The following is a 23,194-nucleotide window of genomic DNA, read 5'->3' on the forward strand; positions in this document are numbered from 1 at the left end:
TGGACTGGCGGTATGAAAAATAATTCAAGTTAGCTAGCTGAGCTACAAACTGGGGTCTGTATCCCTGATAAACTAGGCTTGCAAAATGAGGTAATCTATGGCAGTCTATGGTAACTTTGGTCATTTATACTTGAATAACCTTTTTAAAAAGTATTCATATATAGGGTAAATGTTTTATATCTGTGTCCATGAGTTTCTAGTAGAAAGATCATATGGCTTAAGAGAAAATAGCCTAATTAATGAAAAAAGCATCTAATATAAAATGGAATGGTTTTCTATTAATTCTGCAACTCTTCCAACTATTGACTTTAACTCACAAATGCCACCAGTTTGGCGTCAATATTTACAACAAAGACATTGATATTGTAGAATAAATAAAGTGTGTAAAAACGCCTAAGACAGAGCTACAGAGAGACAGGACGGACAGCTGATTGTCCTCACAGTGGCAGACCATGTGTAACAACACCTGCACAGGATCGGTACGTCCGAACATCACACCTGAGGGACAGGTACAGGACGGCAACAACTGCCCGAGTTACACAAGGAACGCACAATCCCTCCATTAGTGCTCAGACTGTTCGCAATAGGCTGAGAGAGGCTGGACTGAGGGCTTGTAGGCCTGTTGTAAGGCAGGTCCTCACCAGACATCACGGACAACAACGTCACCTATGGGCACAAACCCACCGTCGCTGGACCAGACAGGACTGGCAAAAAAGGCTCTTCACTGAAGAGTCACGGATTTGTCTCACCAGGGGTGATGGTCAGATTCCCGTTTATCGTAGAAGAAATGAGCGTTACACCGAGGCTCTGGAGCGGAATCGATTTGGAGGTGCAGGGTCCATCATGGTCTGGAGTGGTGTGTCACAGCATCATCGGACCGAGCTTGTTGTCATTGCAGGCAATCTCAACGCTGTGCGTTACAAGGAAGACATCCTCCTCCCTCATGTGGTACCCTTCCTGCAGGCTCATCCTGACATGACCCTCCAGCATGACAATGCCATCAGCCATACTGCTCGTTCTGTGCGTTATTTCCTGCAAGATAGGAATGTCAGTGTTCTGCCATGGCCAGCGAAGAGCCCGGATTTCAATCCCATTGAGCACGTCTGGGACCTGTTGGATCGGAGGGTGAGGGCTAGGGCCATTCCCCTCAGAAATGTCCAGGAACTAGCAGGTGCTTTGGTGGAAGAGTGGGGTACCATCTCACAGCAAGAACTGGCAAATCTGGTGCAGTCCATGAGGAGGAGAGGCACTGAAGTACTTAATGCAACTGGTGGCCACACCAGATACTGACTGTTAATTTTGATTTTGACCCTCCCTTTGTTCAGGGACACATTATTCCATTTATGTTAGTCACATGTCTGTGGAACCTGTTCTGTTTATGTCTCAGTTGTTGAATCGTATGTTCATACAAATATTTACACGTTACGTTTGCTGAAAATAAACGCAGTTGACAGTGAGAGGACGTTTCTTTTTTCTGCTGAGTTTACAAGGCCACACAGAGGCCCAAAGATAATTAGGCACCTGTGATAATCTCAAGTACCCAAAAGAGTCTCTGATGGCACAGCTGGCGCTGCAGTACAGCACCCCTTAACCACTGCGCCACCCGGGAGGCCAAATTCGGGTAGTTTACAGGTAAACATAGAAAGTTAGCAGTAATATAATACCCTCCCTTTGCAAACCTGTAACAAACCAACAAGTGAATAAGGAGTCTCAACTTTCGGTTTCTTCTTTGGAGCAACTAGCAGCTCAACACACTGGCCTACCTTTCACTGTTCTGTTCATTTTAGAACACATCACTGAGGCTTCTTGTTGGCTTCCTGCCAAGCAGAAAGTTGCTTGAAAGGGCTGATAGGGCTATCCTCTCAGATAACTGTCAACTGTCCTTGCATTAGCTACCAGGTGGAGCAACAAGATCAGTTAACCCTTGTGTGGTGTTCGGGTCTGTAAGGACCCATTTTCAATGTTTACTAAAATAAAAATGATACAATGATAGAACCTGAGACTCATTGGCTTTGGCTCATTTTCTGTGAAGAACATGTACAATAACACCTTTTCATTGAGTGCACACTGCACCCCCCTACACATGTATTTTACATATGTGGTGTTTTGGTCCATTGGAACCGAGGGTAATAATAGTATGGAAAAGTGTGTGTGTAGGTGAAAACAAATACAAATGAAACAAAAAGGTTTGCTGTGTGCCTTCACTCTGTCTTCCTCCTCCCTGGGCCTGCTGTTTCAACATTGCACCAAGAACCTGTCTGTCTGTGTCCCTGCCTGTCTCCCGCTTTTCTGTGTTTTTTTTGCCCAAGGAATGAGCCACCCCGCATGGCTGCCAATGTGATAAGGATGCAACCAGGGCCGACGCAGAAGGCGGTTACTCATCTGCAGGACATAATGTCTTCTTTTGAACTGTTCATCCCAGACACCATTCAGAAAATCATTGTGGACTGCACTCATTTGGAGGGAAGGCATGTTTTTGGAGAGAGACGGAAGGAGATGGACCAAACTCATTTACATGCATACTTTGGGGTTCTTATCCTTGCTGCTGTTTTCAGATCCAATGGGGGAAATCCACAGAATCCTTGTGGGATGCCGAAACTGGCAGATACATTGTTGCATGAAAAAGTTCTGGAAAACTTCCCACATTATTTCCAGGATTATCCACTTCGATAACCGAGACACCAGACCAGTTCGGCGGTAGAAGGACAAGCTAGCTGCAAATCAGGTCAGTGTGTGGCACAAGTGGGTGGACCACCTTTCCCTGTTTTACAACTCTGGGCCCAACGTTACTGTTGATGAGCAGCTTATGCATTTAGGTTCTGCTGCCCCTTCAGGCAGTACAGATCTTCTAAACACATAAAATATGGAATCAAGATCTGGGCTGACTGCGATGCTGCTTCATCATATACGTGGACCCCATCATATACGTGGAACTTGCAAGTGTATACGGGGAAGCCAGATGGAGGAGCCCCTGAGAAGAACCAAGGGATGCAGGTTGTCTTGGACGTGACAGGGACTCCGTGGCCGCAACATCACGTGATGAGTAAAACGGCGCCGGAGAAAAAGGCAGTTTTATGTGCCCCCAACCGATTGCGTTTTTTTGTTCATTTATTTGTGTTGTTTGTAACTTATTTTGTACATAATGTTGCCACTACCGTCTCTCTTATGACCAAAAATTACTTTTGGACATCAGGACTGCGATTACTCACCACGGAATACCAGAATCCTTTTTTTCTGACGAGCCCGACGCGAACGATATATTGCTTTCTCAGGAACAGGCCCAGATCCCTGTGATTTGCGTCTTCACGTAAAGGCAGAGAAAAAGGGGTCGGAGGGCGGGCTGCCTTTTGAGAATTCGTAGGCGATCGAATAAACCCCCCACTTCCTTCCATTCAGCTAGCAAACGTGCATTCTTTGGAGAATCCAATAGAAGACCTTCGCGGAGGATTAAACTACCAACGTGGCATTCAAAACAGTAATATCGTATGCTTCACAGAGTCGTGGATGAACGACGACACTATCAACATACAGCTGGCTGGTTAAACTCTGCACCGGCAGGATAGAACAGCAGCGTCTGGTAAGACAAGGGGCAAAGGACAATGTTTTTTGTAAATAACCGCTGAATGAGCTGTATTCCGCTATAAGCAAACAAGAAAACACTCACCCAGAGGCGGCCCTCCTAGTAGCTGTGGACTTTAATGCAGGGAAACTTAAATCCATTTTACAACTATCTATCAGTATGTTAAATACATGGAACAGGTCTATTTATTCCTCTGAGTTTGTGTTCACGGCTGACACGTCCCTAGTGCCCTATGTGCCAAAGAAAGGCAAAAATGTGGTACTCATGAGTACGCTGCATAGGAATGGGAGAGTCTGTGTGGCCAGGAAACCAGAAATCATAATGGATTACAATGCCACAAAAGGAGGGGTGGACAACTTAGACAAGCTGGTGACTGGCTAAAGTTGCAAAAGAAGAACCCAACGTTAGCCACTTGTGATATTCTTCAACATCTTGGACATCTCAGCTTACAACGCGGTTGTCATCTGAATGACATTGAAACAGGGGGAAGCTCCAGAGGAGCCGGCTCTTTCTCGGGGAGCTGGGCAAGGCATTGGTAAGACCTCAAATCCAGAGGAGGCAACATATCCCAAGGACCCCAGCTTCTGCAGCCATCGTGAGGAGGTTTCAGGAGGAGGATGCTGGTGTGAGTGATGTTGTTGCATGTGTGTGTGTGTCTGAATCTCCTACCTTGGCTTGCTGTAACTATATATGTGAGTGAGTGAGATGTTAGTACAATTCATGAACTAAGCATTTTCATCATTGTAGATTGCAGCCGGCAGCAACAAAAAGAAGCACTGTGATGTGTGTGGACCCAAGAAAGACAGGAAGACGCAGTACACATGCATCAAGTGCAAGAAATACATTTGCAACCACACACAGTAAAACTCTGTCCCTCATGTGGTGTATAGACCAGCCTTAATTTGTGTTCAATGGGGCTCATTTATCATTTCCATAAAACACTATGTAAAATTTGTCCTTCCAATTTGTTCAGATCAAAGCAATAAACATCAATAGTGATGAAAACCTTGTTTCATTTATATTTGTTCAAGATAAACATGATTTATTCCACCCATGTTTTGATTATCTAAAAAAACAGCGCTTTTATTGATAAATGTGATCTAGCAGAGGTAAATGGCACATACTAACCATGTATGCGGTCTATATTACTTGTAATTGGTATAAGACAACATCTAAGTATTAGGTATTTTTACGTAAATTCTGTATTGGGTCCATCAGACCTGTGAACATTGGGTGAATAACATGAACACCACACAAGGGATCCTTGTATAGGCTCTTTTTTTTAACCTTTATTTTACTACGCAAGTCAGTTAAGAACAAATCTTTATTTTCAAAGACGGCCTACGAACAGTGGGTTAACCTTGTCAGCTCGGGGATTTGAACTTGCAACCTTTCGGTTACTAATCCAATGCTCTAACCACTAGGCTACCCTGCCGCCCTAGCTATGTTACATAGACTAAAAATAAATTATACTTCAAGAAGAACTTCAAAATGGCAGATGCTGTTACTGACCCAGTAGGCCTCTCTTTACTGCCTCCCTTGGTTAAGCATTACGGATTCTACAAGCGGGACCAGAAGAGTCAGAGGTAATCCCTGCCTGGTGGACTGAAAACACACAACCGTGACTAAAAGTAAAATGACCAGCTTGTCCCTCCATCTGTGCTCCTGTCTAAAGGGGCTGGGGACTGGAGGGCTGGGGGACTGGAGGGTGGGTCTGTGGACACTGGGTCCTGCCAAAGCCTCCCAGCCCTGGAGGAATTGTCCCTTAGTCAAAGGGGGCTAAGAGAGAGAGAGCGTGCGTCTGCCCCCCTCCACCTCCCTCCCTGATTTAAGCCACATCCCAGCTGTTAACACAGACTCTGATTCAATTACAGTACAGATCTGCAAAGTCCAGACTCCCGTTGTCTATGTGTCTATTGACTCCATGTTAACCTACAAAAAAAACTTCTGAATGTACATAGCAAAAACTTTATGGGGTGAAACTGAAAGTGCAAGGAAAATCTAACCCCAGAAAATCTGCTGATACAAAAAGAGAGTTAGCTAAATAAATTCAGTTAATTTATGTCAGCTACTGTTCTGTATTCAGAGCATGACAACCATGATGAGGCTGTTTGCTGATGTTGGTAACTTTGTCTGGGATCAAGGTTTGAAACAAAGGAAGGCCAGGCAGTGCACATGTTTTGCAAGCTCTGGCTTGAACTTTGACCTGGTCTTCCTTTTTACTACCTCTGCCTTTTAAATTAGCCGTGACAAGCCAGCCCTCACCGACTCCTCTTAGCTCATACATTTGGCATGCTTATTAGCTAGCCTCTCTGTCTCTCTCTCTCTCTCTGGCTGGCCTGACTCCACTCAAACCACCAACCCCCATACCCTCTATCTACCACCGCTCTCTGCCCAGCCTGACCCAGCCCTGCCCAGCCCAGGACAACCACCCTTCCTCTCTTTCTCCCTCACGCCACTTCCTCAGCCCATCTGCAACAGCCGCATGCTCGGCAGAGCAAATTTAGGCAGCAAGCAAAAACCAACAATCCACGCTAGTGTTGGCCCTTTTTTTAATTACCCACTCAACTGTTAACTGTGTTCTTTGCTCTGCCATGCATTCAGATCAAAGCAGGCATCATACGAGGACTCCTATATGGGCCTCTTCCCAATCCCACAATGCCCGAGGGCTTCCATGGTCTTCCTCTTTTTTTTTCCGGTGGGAGAAATCCATGAGCAAGTATTTTTCTCTTAACTGTCTATTCCCGGAATCTGTATTCATTGGTTGACTGAAGGTGACATGGCAGGAAGACTCTAGAAGTGAACAGATAACTGGTGTTGGTTAATTCAGCCATTTTGATCAGGCTAATATTCTTCTGCATGGGAAAGAGGAAAATTGGACATTCACACAAGTCCCCACATGTTCAGGCAGAACAAATACAAATATTTAGTAAATTAAATCGTTTGTCCTAGTTTGTCACTGACACTGATAGAAACCAGTGAGGAATTACAGTACTTTAAGCAGAGTGAAACTGGGTTATTGTCTCCTCTTGTGTAGATAATGGCAAAACTGTGTATGTGTGTGTGTTCCGGAGGTGGTCAGAGTTGTGTGTCTGAACCTGGAAGAGAGGAATGAAGGATTGACCTAAATGCACGTTGGCCTGGATGATTGGCTGGTTCGTGTGAGGACTCTCTCCTCAGGCAAACTCACATACGGGTGGTATGCTGACTGGAATGCTTTTACTACAAAACGCACGCACACACAGACTTGTATGACATGTGTATATGTCACACACACAGCAAGTTTTTTTTGTATATGTTAGGGGACAGAGGTTCTGATGCGGTTGGCAGTGTAATGTTACCCGTGATGACGTTGATGTCAGGGTAGGTGTTTTCACAGAGCTCCACTCCTAGGCTGTCCCTCTCAAAGGCCTCCCGCAGCTCCTTCTTTACTGCTGCTGAGCCACACAGACGGTAGAGGCCCACAACCTGGAGAAAACACACACCTAGCTTAAATATGTTCCCAAATATAACCAGGTCATTCACAACCCATTCACCCACATACAATCCGTCTAAATTGGTTCAAGGATCAAAAATTGCTCATTTAACCTGTCCCTCCTCTTCATCTATACTGATTGAAGTGGATTTAAGAAGTGACATCAATAAGGGACCATGGCTTTCACCTGGATTCACCTGGTTAGTCTATGTCATGGAAAGAGCAGGTGTTAGAGCAATGTTTTGTGTATATTCAGCATGACATTCATGTGAGCATTATAATATCACTACAACCCAAAATGAATGTGAAATGCACTCATAAATTCGACATGACAGCAATTTATTTAGACTACTTTGCATTTGTCTGGGCTTGCTATCAGTAGCCAGCCATCAGCCATGGGTGGAGCATTGCACCCTGGGAGTTGAAATGCTCTCTGGGAATCGTAGTATGCTGTGTAAAATCCATTGTTGTTTCTATGATGTGTAGACTATATTGCAATATAGAAGCTTCAGAAATGAGTTTCAAAGTGTTTTTTATTTTTTTATGTCATTTTGGATGCTCTGAGTCTCATATGGTTTTGCATAAGGAAAACTTTTTTATTTTTCGAAAGAAATTGAATATAGAAGATATTCTACTTGTTATTTTAGTTCCACCGGTTATTAACATTGTTTCATGTTTAAAAAAAGAAAGCCCAGTGGTTTTTCTGTGACTTTAGCTAATCAGTTGCTGTGGTATCGTTTCGGTATCGAGTATCGTTTTGGTATTGAGTAATGTTTCAGTGTCGACTATCTTGATACTTAACCTGGTATCGAAGTCAGAATTCTGGTATCGTGACAACACTAAGCTGGACACAATATCTATAGTTTTTACAGACCTACAGGCTCCAACCACATGTCTATACAGGCTACTAGCCACACTGTTCGTGCCTGAGATCTCTCGGTTCTGTCTAGCATTTCTAAACCTCACTCCCTCACACGAGAGGGAGAAAAATGGGCAGATTAGACAAGGATTTAGCTTTGTGCAAAAGTAAACAGAAGTCACTGGGCACAATGAACAAGTCCATTGAGAGAAAGCTCTACCTTTAGCTTAGGGTCAGTAGAAGCTCAGAGGAGAGAGCAGAGCAGCAGGCGCTGGTGTGACAGCTGCTAGTGAAGAGGCCTTGGCCTTATCTACTGCACTGCTGAGCAACATACATGCACATGTACGCACGCACAGGAAATAATGGTCTGTCCTCATCTTAATTAAAAACAACAGAATGGTTTACTCTGGTGAGTTAGGGACTTTCTGAATGAACCCTGAATGAGCGAGCATACACACACACACAGAGAGAGACACTGGTTGGACCCCTAACTAAGCCAATCAGTAGGGAGTGGAACTTCACAGGTTGAAAAAAGATGGTTGCACCTGCACCATTTACAGACTTCTGACCCCTCGTAGCTTCTGATATCAGCTGGCTATTTTTGTCAATATGTCTGGTAGAGATACTGTACATTCTTAAAGGCATCTGACTCTACTAAACACAAAAAACATGCATTACAGCATCCACACACATTACTCGCTTCTGTGACACCAATCTGCAGTCTTTTCAGAACAGCCACAATCATCCCCAAGTTCCTTAAAAGCTTCAGAGCCCCTCGGGCCATGCATTTGTGGAGACACTGAAACGAGAGTAGTCTCCATCTAGGGATACACATAATTATTTCTAAAGACATGCTATGCTGTTTGTCTGGCTCTCTCTGCCAGCCTCAGTGACAAGTCCTATAAATTCCTGTGTAATCTGGTGTAGATCCCCTCCTAACCTCTCTCAGCATGGGCCCCTGGGGGACCACGGGGTAAAGATGGCTCCAAACTGCATCTAGTGATACATAGTCATATCCCCTTACATAAGCTCTACTATGTCTTTGACATATGTGTGTCTCTTTAAAACAACAGAGAAAGAGAACAGGAGAGAGAAATGGAGAGAACAAGAAAGAGAAATGGAGAGAGTGAGAAGGGGAGAGAGAAATAAATGGACTAGTACAAAGAAAACACAGGTCATAAATTAACTTGGCCAGTGGCTAAAACCATTAGCACAACACTGATTGGCCCAAATAGCCACCCCAGTTAGCCACCCCAGTTAGGGACAGTCCCATGGCATGCTCAGTGTCTAGGCCAGACAGCCCCTTTAGAGTAACACTGATAAATGTCCTCTATAAGAACCTGAAGGAAGGTCTACCTATGAGACTGCTGGTAGCCATATAGTCCCCTTCCCCTACTAAGGGCAAGTCCATGTAGAGCAGTCAGCCAGAGGACTGATAGATGAGCTGTGTTATGTAGTGTAGGAGAGGCCTGGAGAAAGGCCCTGGAGAATGGCCCAATGGAGGTTGCCCACCAAGGACCAGCCACTCAGGGCACCTGCTGCCCGTAGCATCCTCCCTAAGGTGGATGGAATTTCTATGGCAGCAGCCAGACACTTTTACTGCTGGGTGGCATCTCAGCTAATTAGAAGAAACCAGTGCCAAAGAAGAGAGACTAATTAGAGAGTCTCTCTCCTTTGGCACTCGGCATCAAAGAAGGAGAGGTATAGAGCAGTTCTCATATGGTACATGTGTAGCCAGCCTCCCAATACCCCTGCTGCCTGTCTCGCTCTGTTCCATCTCTCTCTCTTTCTGTATCACATAAAAGGCCACTTGCAACATGAAAACAAGAAGGCCTGTTATGTGATGCATGGTCTAATGTCTGCCACTCAACCAGAATCATCCAGAACTCGCCTCTGGACATGTTCCTCTCTCACCGAATGCTGAGTAACCAGGCCACTCACACAGCTTGCTGGCTGTCGCAATATGAAAGCACTGTACTGGATATTCCTTGCCAAAATCGGTAGTTGGCTAACTAAGAAAGTCCAAGGTCTAAATAAGGGTTCTCTGACAGTCCAAGACCTGTGGGCCAAATTTTCATTGTTGGACATAAAAGGCTGTAAAAACATTAAACATTAACACTATGAACTGAACTCACCTGGCAGCCTCTCGTCTCGATCTCCGTGATGCACTTCTCGATGAGCAGGGGCAGCATGAGTCCTGTGTTTTCCCTCACAACCACCCTCCAGGCCTCCACCCCAAACATCTGTGGCTCCCGGTCCCCATTATAGCCTCCATCCAGGGAGTTCTGCCACTGCTCCATCAGGTTCAGCTTCACGTAGATCAGGCCTCGAGGCTCCAGCTTCACCGCCAGCTGATGACTTCTGGTCACCCTGAAGAGTGCCGGTAACACCACTGTGCCGTAACAGCACACCCGGTTCTTCTTGGGTGTGGGGTCCCAGCTGAACACCACTAGTTTCAGGTGCTGGGCGTTCTCCAGCTCAATGTTGAAGGTGTGGTCCATGTCTAGGAAGGTGGTCCGACAGGTGAGCAGGGCAGTGCGCGCCTTGTTGACCGAGTCCACCTGGATGGCACAGTAGACGTCTCGGGAGTCGAAGCGTGGTGGCTTGAGGTCCTCAGCGCCGTAGAAGTGCAGGCTCATCAGGCCCGAGATGTACTGGGTGCACTTAGGCTGTTCTGTGAAGGCGTAGTGGCGGAACGCGTCAATGTCTAGTTCTGTGCCGTTCAGCCTGGGGCTGCCACTTCCTCCGGTTACTCCTCCAGCTCCTGTTTTCTCTCCTCCTCCAGTGGCTGGGTCTTTCTCCTTCCCATTGCCTCCCTTGGCCTCTGAGGACCCGTGCTTCCCAGACTTGGTCACCAGTTCTGGGGAGTCCCCGTCACTGAGGTAGCCCCCCTTGCTAGCCGACTTGGAGGTCCCGCTGCTCTTCTTCTTGCTGTAGCTTTGTTGCGTCGACACACTGCTGTCCAGGTGATACCTCGAGATCACATTATGGCTAGCCACCGCCCCCTGCCCACCCCTTGGGGACAACCTGGGAGGAGCTGGGCCTGGTTCTGACCCGTAATTGTTTTTGGGACACTGGGTCCTTGTCTTTAAGATGCTGCTCTCGCTGGCTCCGTTGCAGCTGCTGTTGTTGTTGCTAGGGGTCCCTTTTACGCTGAGCTTGCGGCTGAGTTCTGGAAGCTTCTTCATCTTCATGGAGAGTTTCCTGACAGTGCGTGGAGACTTGATCCTGTCCGGGAATGACCAGTTGAGGGAGCTTCCCTTTTTGGCAGGGTTGAGGCCTGAGGGCGGCGGGAAGTCAGGGATGGCCAGGTCAGGGGCTTCTGCTGCAGGGAAACAACCAGGACAGAGAGAGCGGTAGACATCATTTTAACCTATGAAAATACACCAAGATAATAGATTACCAAGATAATACACCAAGATAACACTCAACCTCGTGGCACTAAAGAAGGGCACTGGAAAGATTTCTTAAATTCATTTGCCATGTACTTACTGTATACAGTTGAGGTCAGAAGTTTACACACACTTAGGTTGAGTCAATAAAACTAATTTTTCAACACCTCCACAAATATCTTGTTAACAAACTATAGTTTTGGCAAGTCGGTTAGGACATCTACTTTGTGCATGACACAAGTAATTTCCCAACAATTGTTTACAGACAGATTATTTCACTAATAATGCACTGTATCACAATTCCAGTGGGTCAGAAGTTTACATACACTAAGTTGACTGTGCCTTTAAACAGCTTGGAAAATTCCAGAAAATGATGTCATGGCTTAGAAGCTTCTGATTGACTCAAATTATGTCAATTAGCCTATTGGAGGTGTATCTGGGGATGTAATTTAAGGCCGACCTTCCAACTCAGTGCCTCTTTGCTTGACATCATGGGAAAATCAAAAGAAATCAGCCAAGACCTCAGAAAAAAAATGGTAGTCTAGTTTTCAAGTCTAGTTTTCAAATGCCTGAAGGTACCACGTTCATCTGTACAAACAATAGTACGCAAGTATAAACACCATGTGACCACGCAGCCGTCATACCGCTCAGGAAGGAGATGTGTTCTCTCTCCTAGAAATGAACATACTTTGGTGCAAAAAGTGCAAATCAATCCCAGAACAACAACAAAGGACCTTGTGAAGATGCTGAAGGAAACAGGTACAGAAGTATCTATATCCACAGTAAAACGAGTCCTATGAAATAAATCACTACTATTATGCTGACATTTCAAATTCTTAAAATAAAGTGGTGATCCTAACTGACCTAAAACAGGCAATATTTACTAGGATTAAATGTCAGGAATTGTGAAAAACTGAGTTAAAATGAATTTAGCTTAGGTGTATGTAAACTTCCAACTTCAACTGTAAGTCAGTGTTTAGCTTTTCACTTTGTGAGCAAAGATTAGACATCTGACATTTAGACAGGGGTTTAAATTAGACTAATATGGGACTAAATTCACTCACATTACACTGTTGGCAACCACTTGCATACCAGGTCAGACCATGACAAACTTCACCATTGAAAAAAAAAAAATAGGTCAGCCCTTAGCTAAAAATTCATTCTAGTGTTGTGTTTAATTGAATTAAATACTGGGGAAATTCAAATTAGATTACGCCAGATCTTATTAGCAAAGGTGCACGCAAGCCACGGCTGAAACAAACTGCTTCACAAAGAGGAATGCTTCACGGCGCAAGGCTAACATTACTGAAGGCAGTCTGTTACTCTAGGTATAGATACTGTATGTCTGGTATGCATCTATAACTTGCCTAACAGGGATATGAACTTACATTCAGGAATGTTAGTCAGAGACAAGACAGAAGCTGTCACGGCCGTCGTTCAAGGAAGACGGTAAGCGTACATTCTTTTACTTGTTAAAATGTCGCCACAAACAAGAAATAACAAAACACGACCGTGAAGCTTACAAGGGCTATTGTACCCCTAACAAAGACAAATTCCCACAATGACAAAAGGGGAAAAGGCTGCCTAAGTATGATTCCCAATCAGAGACAACGATAGACAGCTGTCCCTGATTGAGAACCATACCCGGCCAAAACATAGAAATACAAAAACATAGAAAATAGATCATAGAATGCCCACCCAAAATCACACCCTGACCAAACCAAATAGAGACATAAAAAGGTTCTATAAGGTCAGGGCGTGACAGTACCCCCGCAAAACCTGAACCTATAGGGCAGGGTCCGGGTGGGCATCTATCCGTGGTGGCGGCTCAGGCCAGGCTAGCCTCAGGCCAGGCTAGCTACAGCTTAGATCAGGGATGGGCAACCTGGAAGCAAGTTTGCTGCAATTCTACACATTTTGCCATGGGGCGGAGAGAAATGTTTGCAGTTTTAATTATTACATCTGAGTGAGACTGACTTACAAAATCAATGGGAGCCGCCCGGCCGGTAATTTGACCATGATAACAAGTTCAGATAGCTGGCTGCTAATCTAATTTAACAATCTAAACATTTTGACTGACATAACAAGAGAAACTGCTGATGCACAACCACATTTCGAAATGGTACCTTGTGTATTCTACGATTCTTCTATGGTATATTGGCGATCACACAATTGAATGTGCATCCTGCCACCTACTATACGAGATGGAATCAGGATTCCCCAAAAAACAGAAACATAAAAAAACGTACAAAAAAAATTCAAATAAAACTGTAACGGCGTTCTTCGTTTGTTGAAAGAGAGTCGGACCGAAATGCAGCGTGGTGGTTACTCATGTCTTTAATGAAGAAAAGTGCGATACATGAAAACTAATAAATACAAAAACAACAAACGGAACGTGAAACTTATTACAGCCTATCTGGTGAACACTACACAGAGACAGGAACAATCACCCACGAAAGACAAAGCGAAACTCAGGCTACCTAAATACAGTTCCAAATCAGAGGCAACAAGAATCACCTGACAGCTGATTGAGAACCGCCTCAGGCAGCCAAGCCTATACAACACCCCTAATCAGCCGCGATCCCAAATACTACAAACCCCAATACGAAATACAATAACATAAACCCCTGTCACACCCTGGCCTGACCAAATATATAACGAAAACACAAAATACAATGACCAAGGCGTGACAAAAACAACAGATCTGATCCCTACACGAGCTCAAGGGGAGCCTGGGAGGGCGGGTCTTCTGGCGCCAGTACCCCTTGCAAGTCTTTCCTTGAGTTCCAAAAACTTTTCTGCTGCAGCCACAATAATGTCTAGTTTCTTCCACTTTTTTGAGACCTGTGTTGTACAGTTTCTAACTGTGGCAATGAACGCAACGCAAATCCACCTTTTTAACACACATGGTATCTTTTGTCTGGCAGCAATCAAACTACTATTATAACTCGCAACAAGTTCAGACCCTGAGTTCAAACATTTTATGTAGGATTGATCGGAGGTCCTTCAAAAGTGGGGTCGCGGGTTGCATGCCGGCAGTTGCCCATTCCTGGACTGGATGCTTGAGCCATTTCAAATGTAAAATAGTGCTTTTCCATTCGCTTTCTAAATAGGATTTACTCCCTTCTTCGTTACCCTCTTCCCTTTTCACGCACTACAGGGAAAATACCTTCAGCTTCAAGGGAGATGATGCCCAAAACATGTAACATGGTGGAAAATTATGATGGAAAATAAGTATTTTGTCAATAACAAAAGTTCCTCAATACTTTGTTATATACCCTTTGTTGGCCATGACAGAGGTCAAATGTTTTCTGTAAGTCTTCACAAGGTTTTCACACACTGTTGCTGGAATTTTGGCCCATTCCTCCATGCAGATCTCCTCTAGAGCAGTGATGTTTTGGGGCTGTTGCTGGGCAACACGGACTTTCAACTCCCTCCAAAGATTTTCTATGGGGTTGAGATCTGGAGACTGGATAGGCCACTCCAGGACCTTGAACCACTCCTCCAGGACCTTGACCACTCCTTCGTTGCCTGGGCGGTGTGTTTGGGATCATTGTCATGCTGAAAGACCCAGCCACGTTTCATCTTCAATGCCCTTGCTGATGGAAGGAGGTTTTCACTCAAAATCTCACGATACATGGCCCCATTCATTTTTTCCTTTACATGGATCAGTCGTCCTGGTCCCTTTGCAGAAAAACAGCCCCAAAGCATGATGTTTCCACACCCATGCTTCACAGTAGGTGAATGTGGATGCAACTCAGCATTCTTTGTCCTCCAAACACGACGAGTTGAGTTTTTACCAAAAAGTTCTAATTTGGTTTCATCTGACCATATGACATTCTCCCAATCTTCTTCTGGATCATTCAAATGCTCTCTAGCAAACTTCAGACGGGCCTGGACATGTACTGGCTTAAGCAGGGGGACACGTCAGGCACTGCACGATTTGAGTCCCTGGCGGCGTAGTGTGTTACTGATGGTAGGCTTTGTTACTTTTGTCCCAGCTCTCTGCAGGTCATTCACTAGGTCCCCCCGTGTGGTTCTGGGATTTTTGCTCACTATAGATAGCGTGTCTCGAGTGAGCCATGTTTCAGTGAAACAAAGAACGTTACAATCTCTGATGTCTCTGGAAGGCGACCCTTGCTCGGATTTCGTCTACCTTGTTGTCAAGAGACTGGACATTGGCGAGTAGTATGCTCGGGAGCGGTGCGCGATGTGCCTGTCTACGGAGCCTGACCAGAAGACCGCTCCGTCTGCCCCTTCTACGGCGCCGTTGTTTTTGGGTCACTGGCTGGGATCTGATCCATTGTCCTGGGTGGTAGGCCAAACAGAGGATCCGCTTCGGGAAAGTCATATTCCTGGTCGTAATGTTGGTGAGTTGACGTTGCTCTTATATACAATAGTTCCTCCCGACTGTATGTAATAAAACCTAAGATTACCTGGGGTAACAATGTAAGAAATGTAAGAAATAACACAAAAAAAATACTGCATAGTTTCCTAGGAATTCTAAGCGAGGCGGCTATCTCTGTCAGCGCTGGAAGTACATGCCAAGATTGTAGCGTCATATCCAAGAAGACTCAATGCTGTAATTGGTGCCAAATGTGATTCAACAAAGTACGGAGTAAAGGGTCTGAATACCTATGTAAATGTGATATTTCAGTTTTTATAAATTAGCAACATTTCTAAAAACCTGTTCTTGCTTTGTCATTATAGAGTATTGTGTATAGATTGATGAGGGAAAAAAACTATTTAATACATTTTAGAATAAAGCTGTAAAGCAACAAAATGTGAAAAAGGTCAAGGTATCTGAATACTTTCCGAAGGCACGGTATATTGTACAGAACATAAAACACTCACCAGTGTTTGATTTGGTGCACTGCAGTACTAGTATCTACATTCATGGCCTTCGAAGACAGTCAATAACTAGTACAAGTAAAACAAAAACTTGATTTAATTTCTTCAACATTGCATTACTTTCTGGGCACAATTCTTTTACAGTTGAAAATAAGACATTAAATCACTTGAAAACAGGCTACAATGTGCCTATTCTCTCTTTACAGTTCTCACGTGTGTATCATTCCATTTTTCTGTTTTCAAACTGCAAGTTCCTCCACAGTGCTGAGACAAAGGAGTCATTCTATTGGCTAATCACTGAAAGAGCGCAAAGCAGAGGGAGAGGGAGAGAGAGGGAGTCAGAAAGAGGGTGAGAATGGAGAGGGAGAGAAAAAGAGAGGCAAGATAAAGTAGGAGAGCAATATAGAGAGAGGGAATAGGAGTAAAAGAGAGAGTAAGAGAGATGAGAGTAAAATTTTTTAGAGAAGATGACAACATCCCCTGCTCTATTTTCAGAGAGGCCTGCTGTGCTATTCTGGTGAGGGATAAAAGCTTTGCATGCTTTGGTTCGGCTGACGCCTAGCTGAACTCTGTTAGGCGAACCGAACGAGTGTGCTCCATACTCCCTTAAAAGACCTTCACTTGAAAAAAAGAGACAAAGCAGCAACAGTACTGTTTGTCCATCATGAGACTCCGTGGGCCTGTATACTCTTCCTCAAAATAGTCCGAATTAATCTAAGATACCGTAACTCAAGAAATCTGTCATTCATTTTGACGTGTTTGACAATCGGACTAAAATGTTTGGTGCAGTATTTCTCAACTGATAAAAATGTGCATGAAAACGAGTCATCTGTTGTTGAATGACAACAAATATTTCATTGAAGAACCCCTGCTGTTGACCGACGAAAGGGCGTAGACTTTGGCTCCGTAATTCGACCGAAGACCAAAACGAGAAAAAACCCGTCACAAAATGGCATCATTATATATGCACGGAATGTTTCTAACTGTTTCGGATGGGAATGATGTGGACGCCTTAAGAGGGAGGCAGGGAATGGGCAGAGGAGGGATAAGAGGGAGGCAAGGAGGGGCCAGAGGAGGTGTCAGAGGCTGTAGAAAAGGGGTATCATGGGGGAAAGAATAGTGCAGGGTGGGTTGCTGCATGCATGGAGAGGTGCAAAGGAGGAGGTATGGAGTATGGGGGGGACAAAGTCACCCCTTGTCCTGAGAATCAGAGGCCTGGCCAGTGAAAAGGGGTGTTCTGACATTCCATAATAAACCATGTTTAGGCTCCCTTCCTTTTCCTCTGGCTGCTGAACATACTTCCCTGTCAGCAAGTGCTTCATCACAATAACAAACACCAACACAGAGAGGGGGGAAAAGCCTCTGGAAGAAGTGCCATCTAAAGTTGGGCCATGTCCCAGATATTGAGGTTTAGGTTTGGCCAAACTCACGACTCACACTGAAACCACTGGAACACCCGTTTGACCAATCAGACTGCATACCCAAAACTAACCGTTTCATAATTCCCCCATTATAAAAAAAAAAAAAAAACGTGTTAAGTGTCTGTTCAAAATCATTGTCTTATTCGAAATCTGTTTTCAGATTAGTACATGTGGAAATGTCTTCGGCAATTATCCAAAATCTAATGGTATAAACAGAACCCTCATCCACAACAGCCAACTGTTTGATACTTAACATCGTGGGGTCATGTTCATAAGGTCAAAGGGCGAAGGGTTGCATTCCACCCGCTGGAACCGGAGCTGAGTGACCAGTGTCACCCCCACCCTCCATACCCCATACCCCTCGCCCCCGTACCCTCTGTGACCCCCAGGCCGACCCCAGGCAGCCTGCCACTGACACCTCTCACAAAGAGCAGGAATTTATGGCCCTTGGCTTGATTGCATGTAACAATGTTCTGGGCCCAGACAGCTGCTAAGAGAGGGAACGGTCTGTTTATTTTCGAAGGACTGTGTGTGTGTGTGCGCGTGCAGGTTTTTTTCCGGAATAAAAATGGGGCTTAGGTGGTGGGCGTGGCCATGGGTGTGGCCAATGGTGCAGTCGCCAACCTAACATTTTAGAGGCCCTCCTGGCCGCAGTGACAATATTAATCTGTTTTAAAGTTTTTCCTGCACTTCTACACATTTTGCCATGTGGTGGAGATACCATGATACAGTTTAATGCAAATTTCCTGCAATTTTACGCGTTGCCATCAAAATATATTGTAAATATATGTATTTATAACCCTTGACTTTTTTCCACATTTTCTTGTGTTACAGCCTAAATTTCAAATGGATTAAATGGAGATTTTGTGTCTGGCCTACTGTGCGTAGGCCAGACACAAAATACCCCATAATGTCAAAGTGGAAACAGCTCAGGGAAACCAGCTCAGCCACCACCATGAGGCCAATGGTGACTTTAAAACCGTTACAGAGTTCATTGGCTGTGATAGGAGAAAACTGAGGATGGATCAACAACATTATAGTTACTCCACAATACTAACCTAAATGACAGAGTGAAAAGGAGGAAGCCTGTACAGAATACAAATATTCCAAAACATGCATCCTGTTTGCAATAAGGCACTAAAGTAAAACTGAAAGAAATTAACTTTATGTCCTGAACTGCAAAAATATGGTAAAGAAATTAACTTAATGTCCTGAATACAAAGTACTATGTTTGGGGAAAATCCAGCAAAACACATCAGTATGTACCACTCTTCATATTTTCAAGCATGGTGGTGGCTGCATCATGTTATGGGTATGCTTGTCATCGGCAAGGACTAGGGAGTTTTTTAGGATAAAAATAAATGAAATAGCGCTAAGCACAGGTAAAATCCTAGAAGAAAACAGGGTTCAGTACGCTTTCCAAAAGACACTGGGAGACAAATTCACCTTTCAGCAGGGCAATAACCTAAAACACTAGGCCAAATCTGCACTGGAGTTGCTTATCAAGATGACATTGAATGTTCCTGAGTGGCCTAGTTACAGTTTTGACTTAAATCGGCTTGAAAATCTATGGAAAATGGCTGTCTAGCAATGATCAACAACCACCTTGACAGAGCTTGACATTTTTTTTTAAAGAAAAATTTGAAAATATTGTACATTCCAGGTGTGCAAAGCTCTTAAACACTTACCCAGAAAGACTCACAACTCAAATCGCTGCCAACGGTGACACAGGGTTGTGAATACTTATACTTACTTACTTATACTTACTTATGAGATATTTATGTTTTCCATTTGTCATTTAATGGGTATTGTGTGTAACACAACATGTGGAATAAGTCAAGGGGTATGAATACTCCCTGAAGGCACTGTATACACTGAACAAAAACAAACGCAACAATTCTAAAGATTTTACTGAGTTACAGTTCAAATGAGGTAAATCAGTCAATTGAAATGAATTCATTAAGCTCTAATCACCACAATTTTTCTCATGCAGCGTGACACATCTCCTTTGCATAGAATTGATCAGGCTGTTGATTGTGGTCAATGGAATGTTTTCCCACTCCTCTTCTATGGCTGTGCGAAGTTGCTGGATCTGGAACTAGACTAGTCAGGATCAAGACAAAGATGAATGGAGCAGAGAGATCAGAGCACTCAGGACCTCAGAATGGGGTGAAGGTTCACCTTTCAATAGGACAACGACCCTAAGCACACAGCCAAGACAACACAGGAGTGGCTTCGGGACAAGTCTCTGAATGTCCTTGAGTGGTTCAGCCAGAGTCTGGACTTGAACCCGGTCGAACATCTCTGGAGAGACCTGAAAATAGCTGTGCAGCGACGATCGCCATCCAACCTGACAGAGCTTGAGGATCTGCAGAGAAGAATTGGAGTAACTCCAATTAGGAAAATATTAGTTTGCAGGAAAAATAATTGTTTGTCACAGCAGGAAAATAATCCTACAGCAAAATGTGAATTACTATGTGGATTATAGTTAACTGGACATTTTTTGTAGGGGTTGATACATTTTCCATTAGGGCAAATCAATTCTGACATTTTTAAGTGGAAATTTCAAACTTTAGAAGCCTTTTTAAACCTTGAACACACAAGTTTGCATTTCCGGCTGTGCATGAAAGTTCTCAGCAACAGAAGAGGGATCAAATTAAGATCCAATATCTGTATATAAGGAATAGGATACCATTTGGGATGCAGCGAGAGATTCTACTCTATTGGTGGCTCTCCGTGTGCTCTAAATCATTCAGTGCTGGATTCCTTTCAGGACCCCGAAGGCGTTTCATTACAATGGTGACCAAACCCCTGCTAACATAGACTGCGTCTGAAATGGCACCGTATTCCCTATATATTGCACTACTTTTGACCAAAGGGTGCCAATTGGGATGCAACAATAGCCAGGCATGCAGGCAGTCTCTTCCTGGTCTCATTTGCACAGCAACGCAGCTTGTCCTGCTCTCTATGTAGGCTAAGGAAGCTACTACAACATGAATTTAATCTCAGCCCAGACCTCCTCTGTATCTCCAGCAACAGTGTGTGCGTGCGTGCATGTGCATACGTGCATGCACAAGTGTATTTGTGTGTGTGTTCGTCTATTTTCAAAATTCATGAAATTATCATTAATTTACTACAGTACTGCACTTTTGCTGACTGATCCAATCAAAACAACCATAAAAATAGAACTGACCACATATGACCCCATCGGTCCAACTACCAGATTCCCGTCCAGGCGCTAAGGGAACACTTTGCCTCTAAATGTGCTCTATAGTCCATCAATCATTATCCTCTATACAAACACAGCATTCAGCAAAGAGTCTAAGGGTGTATCCGGTTAGGAAAATGATCCAACCAGCTGGACAGACAGAGAGAAAAAGGGTCTTGTGTTGGAGTGGGTCATTCTAATCTAACGTGCACAAATACATTATTATTCAACAGACATTATTTCGAGCCAATACAAAGCGGTATCCATTTTTAGCCAGTTGTAATAAAGTAGCTTCTGTCCTCTTCATAGGTTTGGCACAAAGTGAAGAAGGGATATTGAGACTTTATAGGAGAAGAGGAGGAAGAGGAGTGTGAAAGGATGTAGGCATCACAAAAACCTGGAAGAGGAGGACATCATGGTTCCTCTCTATCCCTCTTTTATTCTAATCTAGGCCTTCTTTTACAGGCTGCATGGGGACGAATCTGGCATTACTGAAAGCAGTGACCCTACTACTCCACTCCCCTGTCTTTCCCTGCTCCTCTGTTTACATACCCTGTGACCCGTGGTAGATTGAGTGACAGGACTCCATTACTCCCTGCGGGGAGAGGAGTGGAAACATTACACCAAATAGTCCAGTCAGTCAATCACAGATAGGAGGCGAAGAACACAGCACATTAGACATGTCTTTTTAAATTAAGTCCTCAACCTCCCCACATCCCTCACCAACCAGCTAGTAGCACACCCTGCTTAAATCAGGGACACGTATGATGCATTGTCCTCCTGCAAACCCAAAACACAACCTGTCACCCTGCCACTCCCTTCTGTTACAGTGTCACATTTAGATGGAGCAGTCAGCTCCAGATACATCCCAAAGGATTATGGGAGTATCTTTACCACTTTACAGAGACCTGGTCACGTTAATCAGAGCTAGGGTTGCAAAGCTACTGGTAATTTACCAAAGTTACTGGAATCTTCAGTAATTTTGGCAATTAACAGGAAATATATGGCAATCTATGGTAACTTTGTTTATTTACACTTGAATAACATTTTTTTTTTATTCATACAGTGCCTTCATAAAGTATTCACACCCCTTGACTTTTTACTGTGTTACAAAGTGGGATTAAAATAATGTAATTTTTCGCCAACGATCAACAAAATACTCTGATGTCAGTGTAAGAAAAACTCTTAACATTCGTAAACAACTAATTAAAAATAAAACACTTCTTGTCATAGATTTAAGCAGATTTAAGTCAAAACTGTAACTCAGCCACTCATGAACATTCACTGTCTTCATGGTAAGCAACTCCAGTGTAGATTTGGTGTGTGTGCGCGTGCATGGTGATCAGTGTTTTAGGTTATTGTCCTGCTGAAAGGTGAATTAATCTCCCAGTGTCTGGTGGAAAGCAGACTGAACCAGGTTTTCCTCATGAATTTCACCTGTTCTTAGCTCCATTCTGTACATTCAGCAGGTGGTGTCACTGAGAGACGGAATTTTGCTGTTGTCCCATTGGCCGAGCTGTTTGCAATCCATCCTTCAAGCCTTGTATTGTGTCACTCACTCTCACAAAGACAGGTTCAGAGAGAATGTCCCCTCAGAACACATTGTTTTGGAAGGAATGTCACAAAGACTATGGTCTTGTAAACGTTGGAGATGTAGGCTGAGGGAAAACCAACCCCCCCCCCCCTGCCAAAGGAAAGTGTTAAACAAATATGAGATTCGAAGTAGCCACCCTTTGCCTTGACAGCTTTGCACACTCTTGTCATTCTCTCAACCAGCTTCATGAGATAGTCCAATGGACTGCACTTCAATTAACAAGTGCCTTGTTAAAAGGTAATTTGTGGAATTTCTTCCCTTAATGCGTTTGAGCCAATAAGTTGTGTTGTGACAAAGTATGGGGGTATACAGAAGATAGCCCTATTTGGTAAAAGACCAAGTCCATATTAAGGCAAGAACAGCTCAAATAAGCAAGTAGAAATGACAGTCCATCATTACTTTAAGACATGGTCAGTCACTCTGGAAAATTTTAATACATTTGAAAGTTTCTTCAAGTGCAGTCGCAAAAAACATCAAGTGCTATGATGAAACTGGCTCTCATGAAGACCGCCACAGGAAAGGAAGACCCAGAGTTACCTCTGCTGCAGAAGATAAGTTCATTAGAGTTACCAGCCTCAGAAATTACAGCCCAAATGAATGCTTCAGAGTTCAAGTAGCATCAACTGTTCAGAGGAGACTGTGTGAATCAGGCCTTCATGGTCAAATTGCTGTAAAGAAACCACTACTAAACGACACCAATAATAATAAGAAAATGATTGACAATACATTTTACATGCTGTTGTGCAAATGGAATAGACAACAGGTGGAAATTATAGGCAATTAGCAAGACACCCCCAATAAAGGGGCGGCAACG

The 23,194-nt window shown here is 44.0% G+C and overlaps 1 protein-coding gene across 2 annotated transcripts in view; it reads right to left on the reverse strand.

Moving 5' to 3' along the window:
- Positions 1-23,194, reverse strand: part of LOC109898120 (rho GTPase-activating protein SYDE2) — a 75,691-nt gene that overhangs the window by 26,436 nt on the left and 26,061 nt on the right. The window contains exons 3-4 of one of the 2 annotated variants that reach the window (XM_031833625.1): positions 10,050-11,236; positions 6,922-7,048 (exon numbers count right to left, since the gene is read on the reverse strand). In XM_031833625.1, the coding sequence (XP_031689485.1) occupies positions 6,922-7,048; positions 10,050-11,236 (1,314 nt within the window). Of the gene's footprint in view, positions 1-6,921; positions 7,049-10,049; positions 11,240-23,194 lie in introns of both variants that reach the window. The other variant, XM_020492933.2, reaches the window with a different exon arrangement.

Source organism: Oncorhynchus kisutch, linkage group LG10 (genome assembly GCF_002021735.2).
Source record: "Oncorhynchus kisutch isolate 150728-3 linkage group LG10, Okis_V2, whole genome shotgun sequence".
Classification (NCBI taxonomy): domain Eukaryota; kingdom Metazoa; phylum Chordata; class Actinopteri; order Salmoniformes; family Salmonidae; genus Oncorhynchus; species Oncorhynchus kisutch.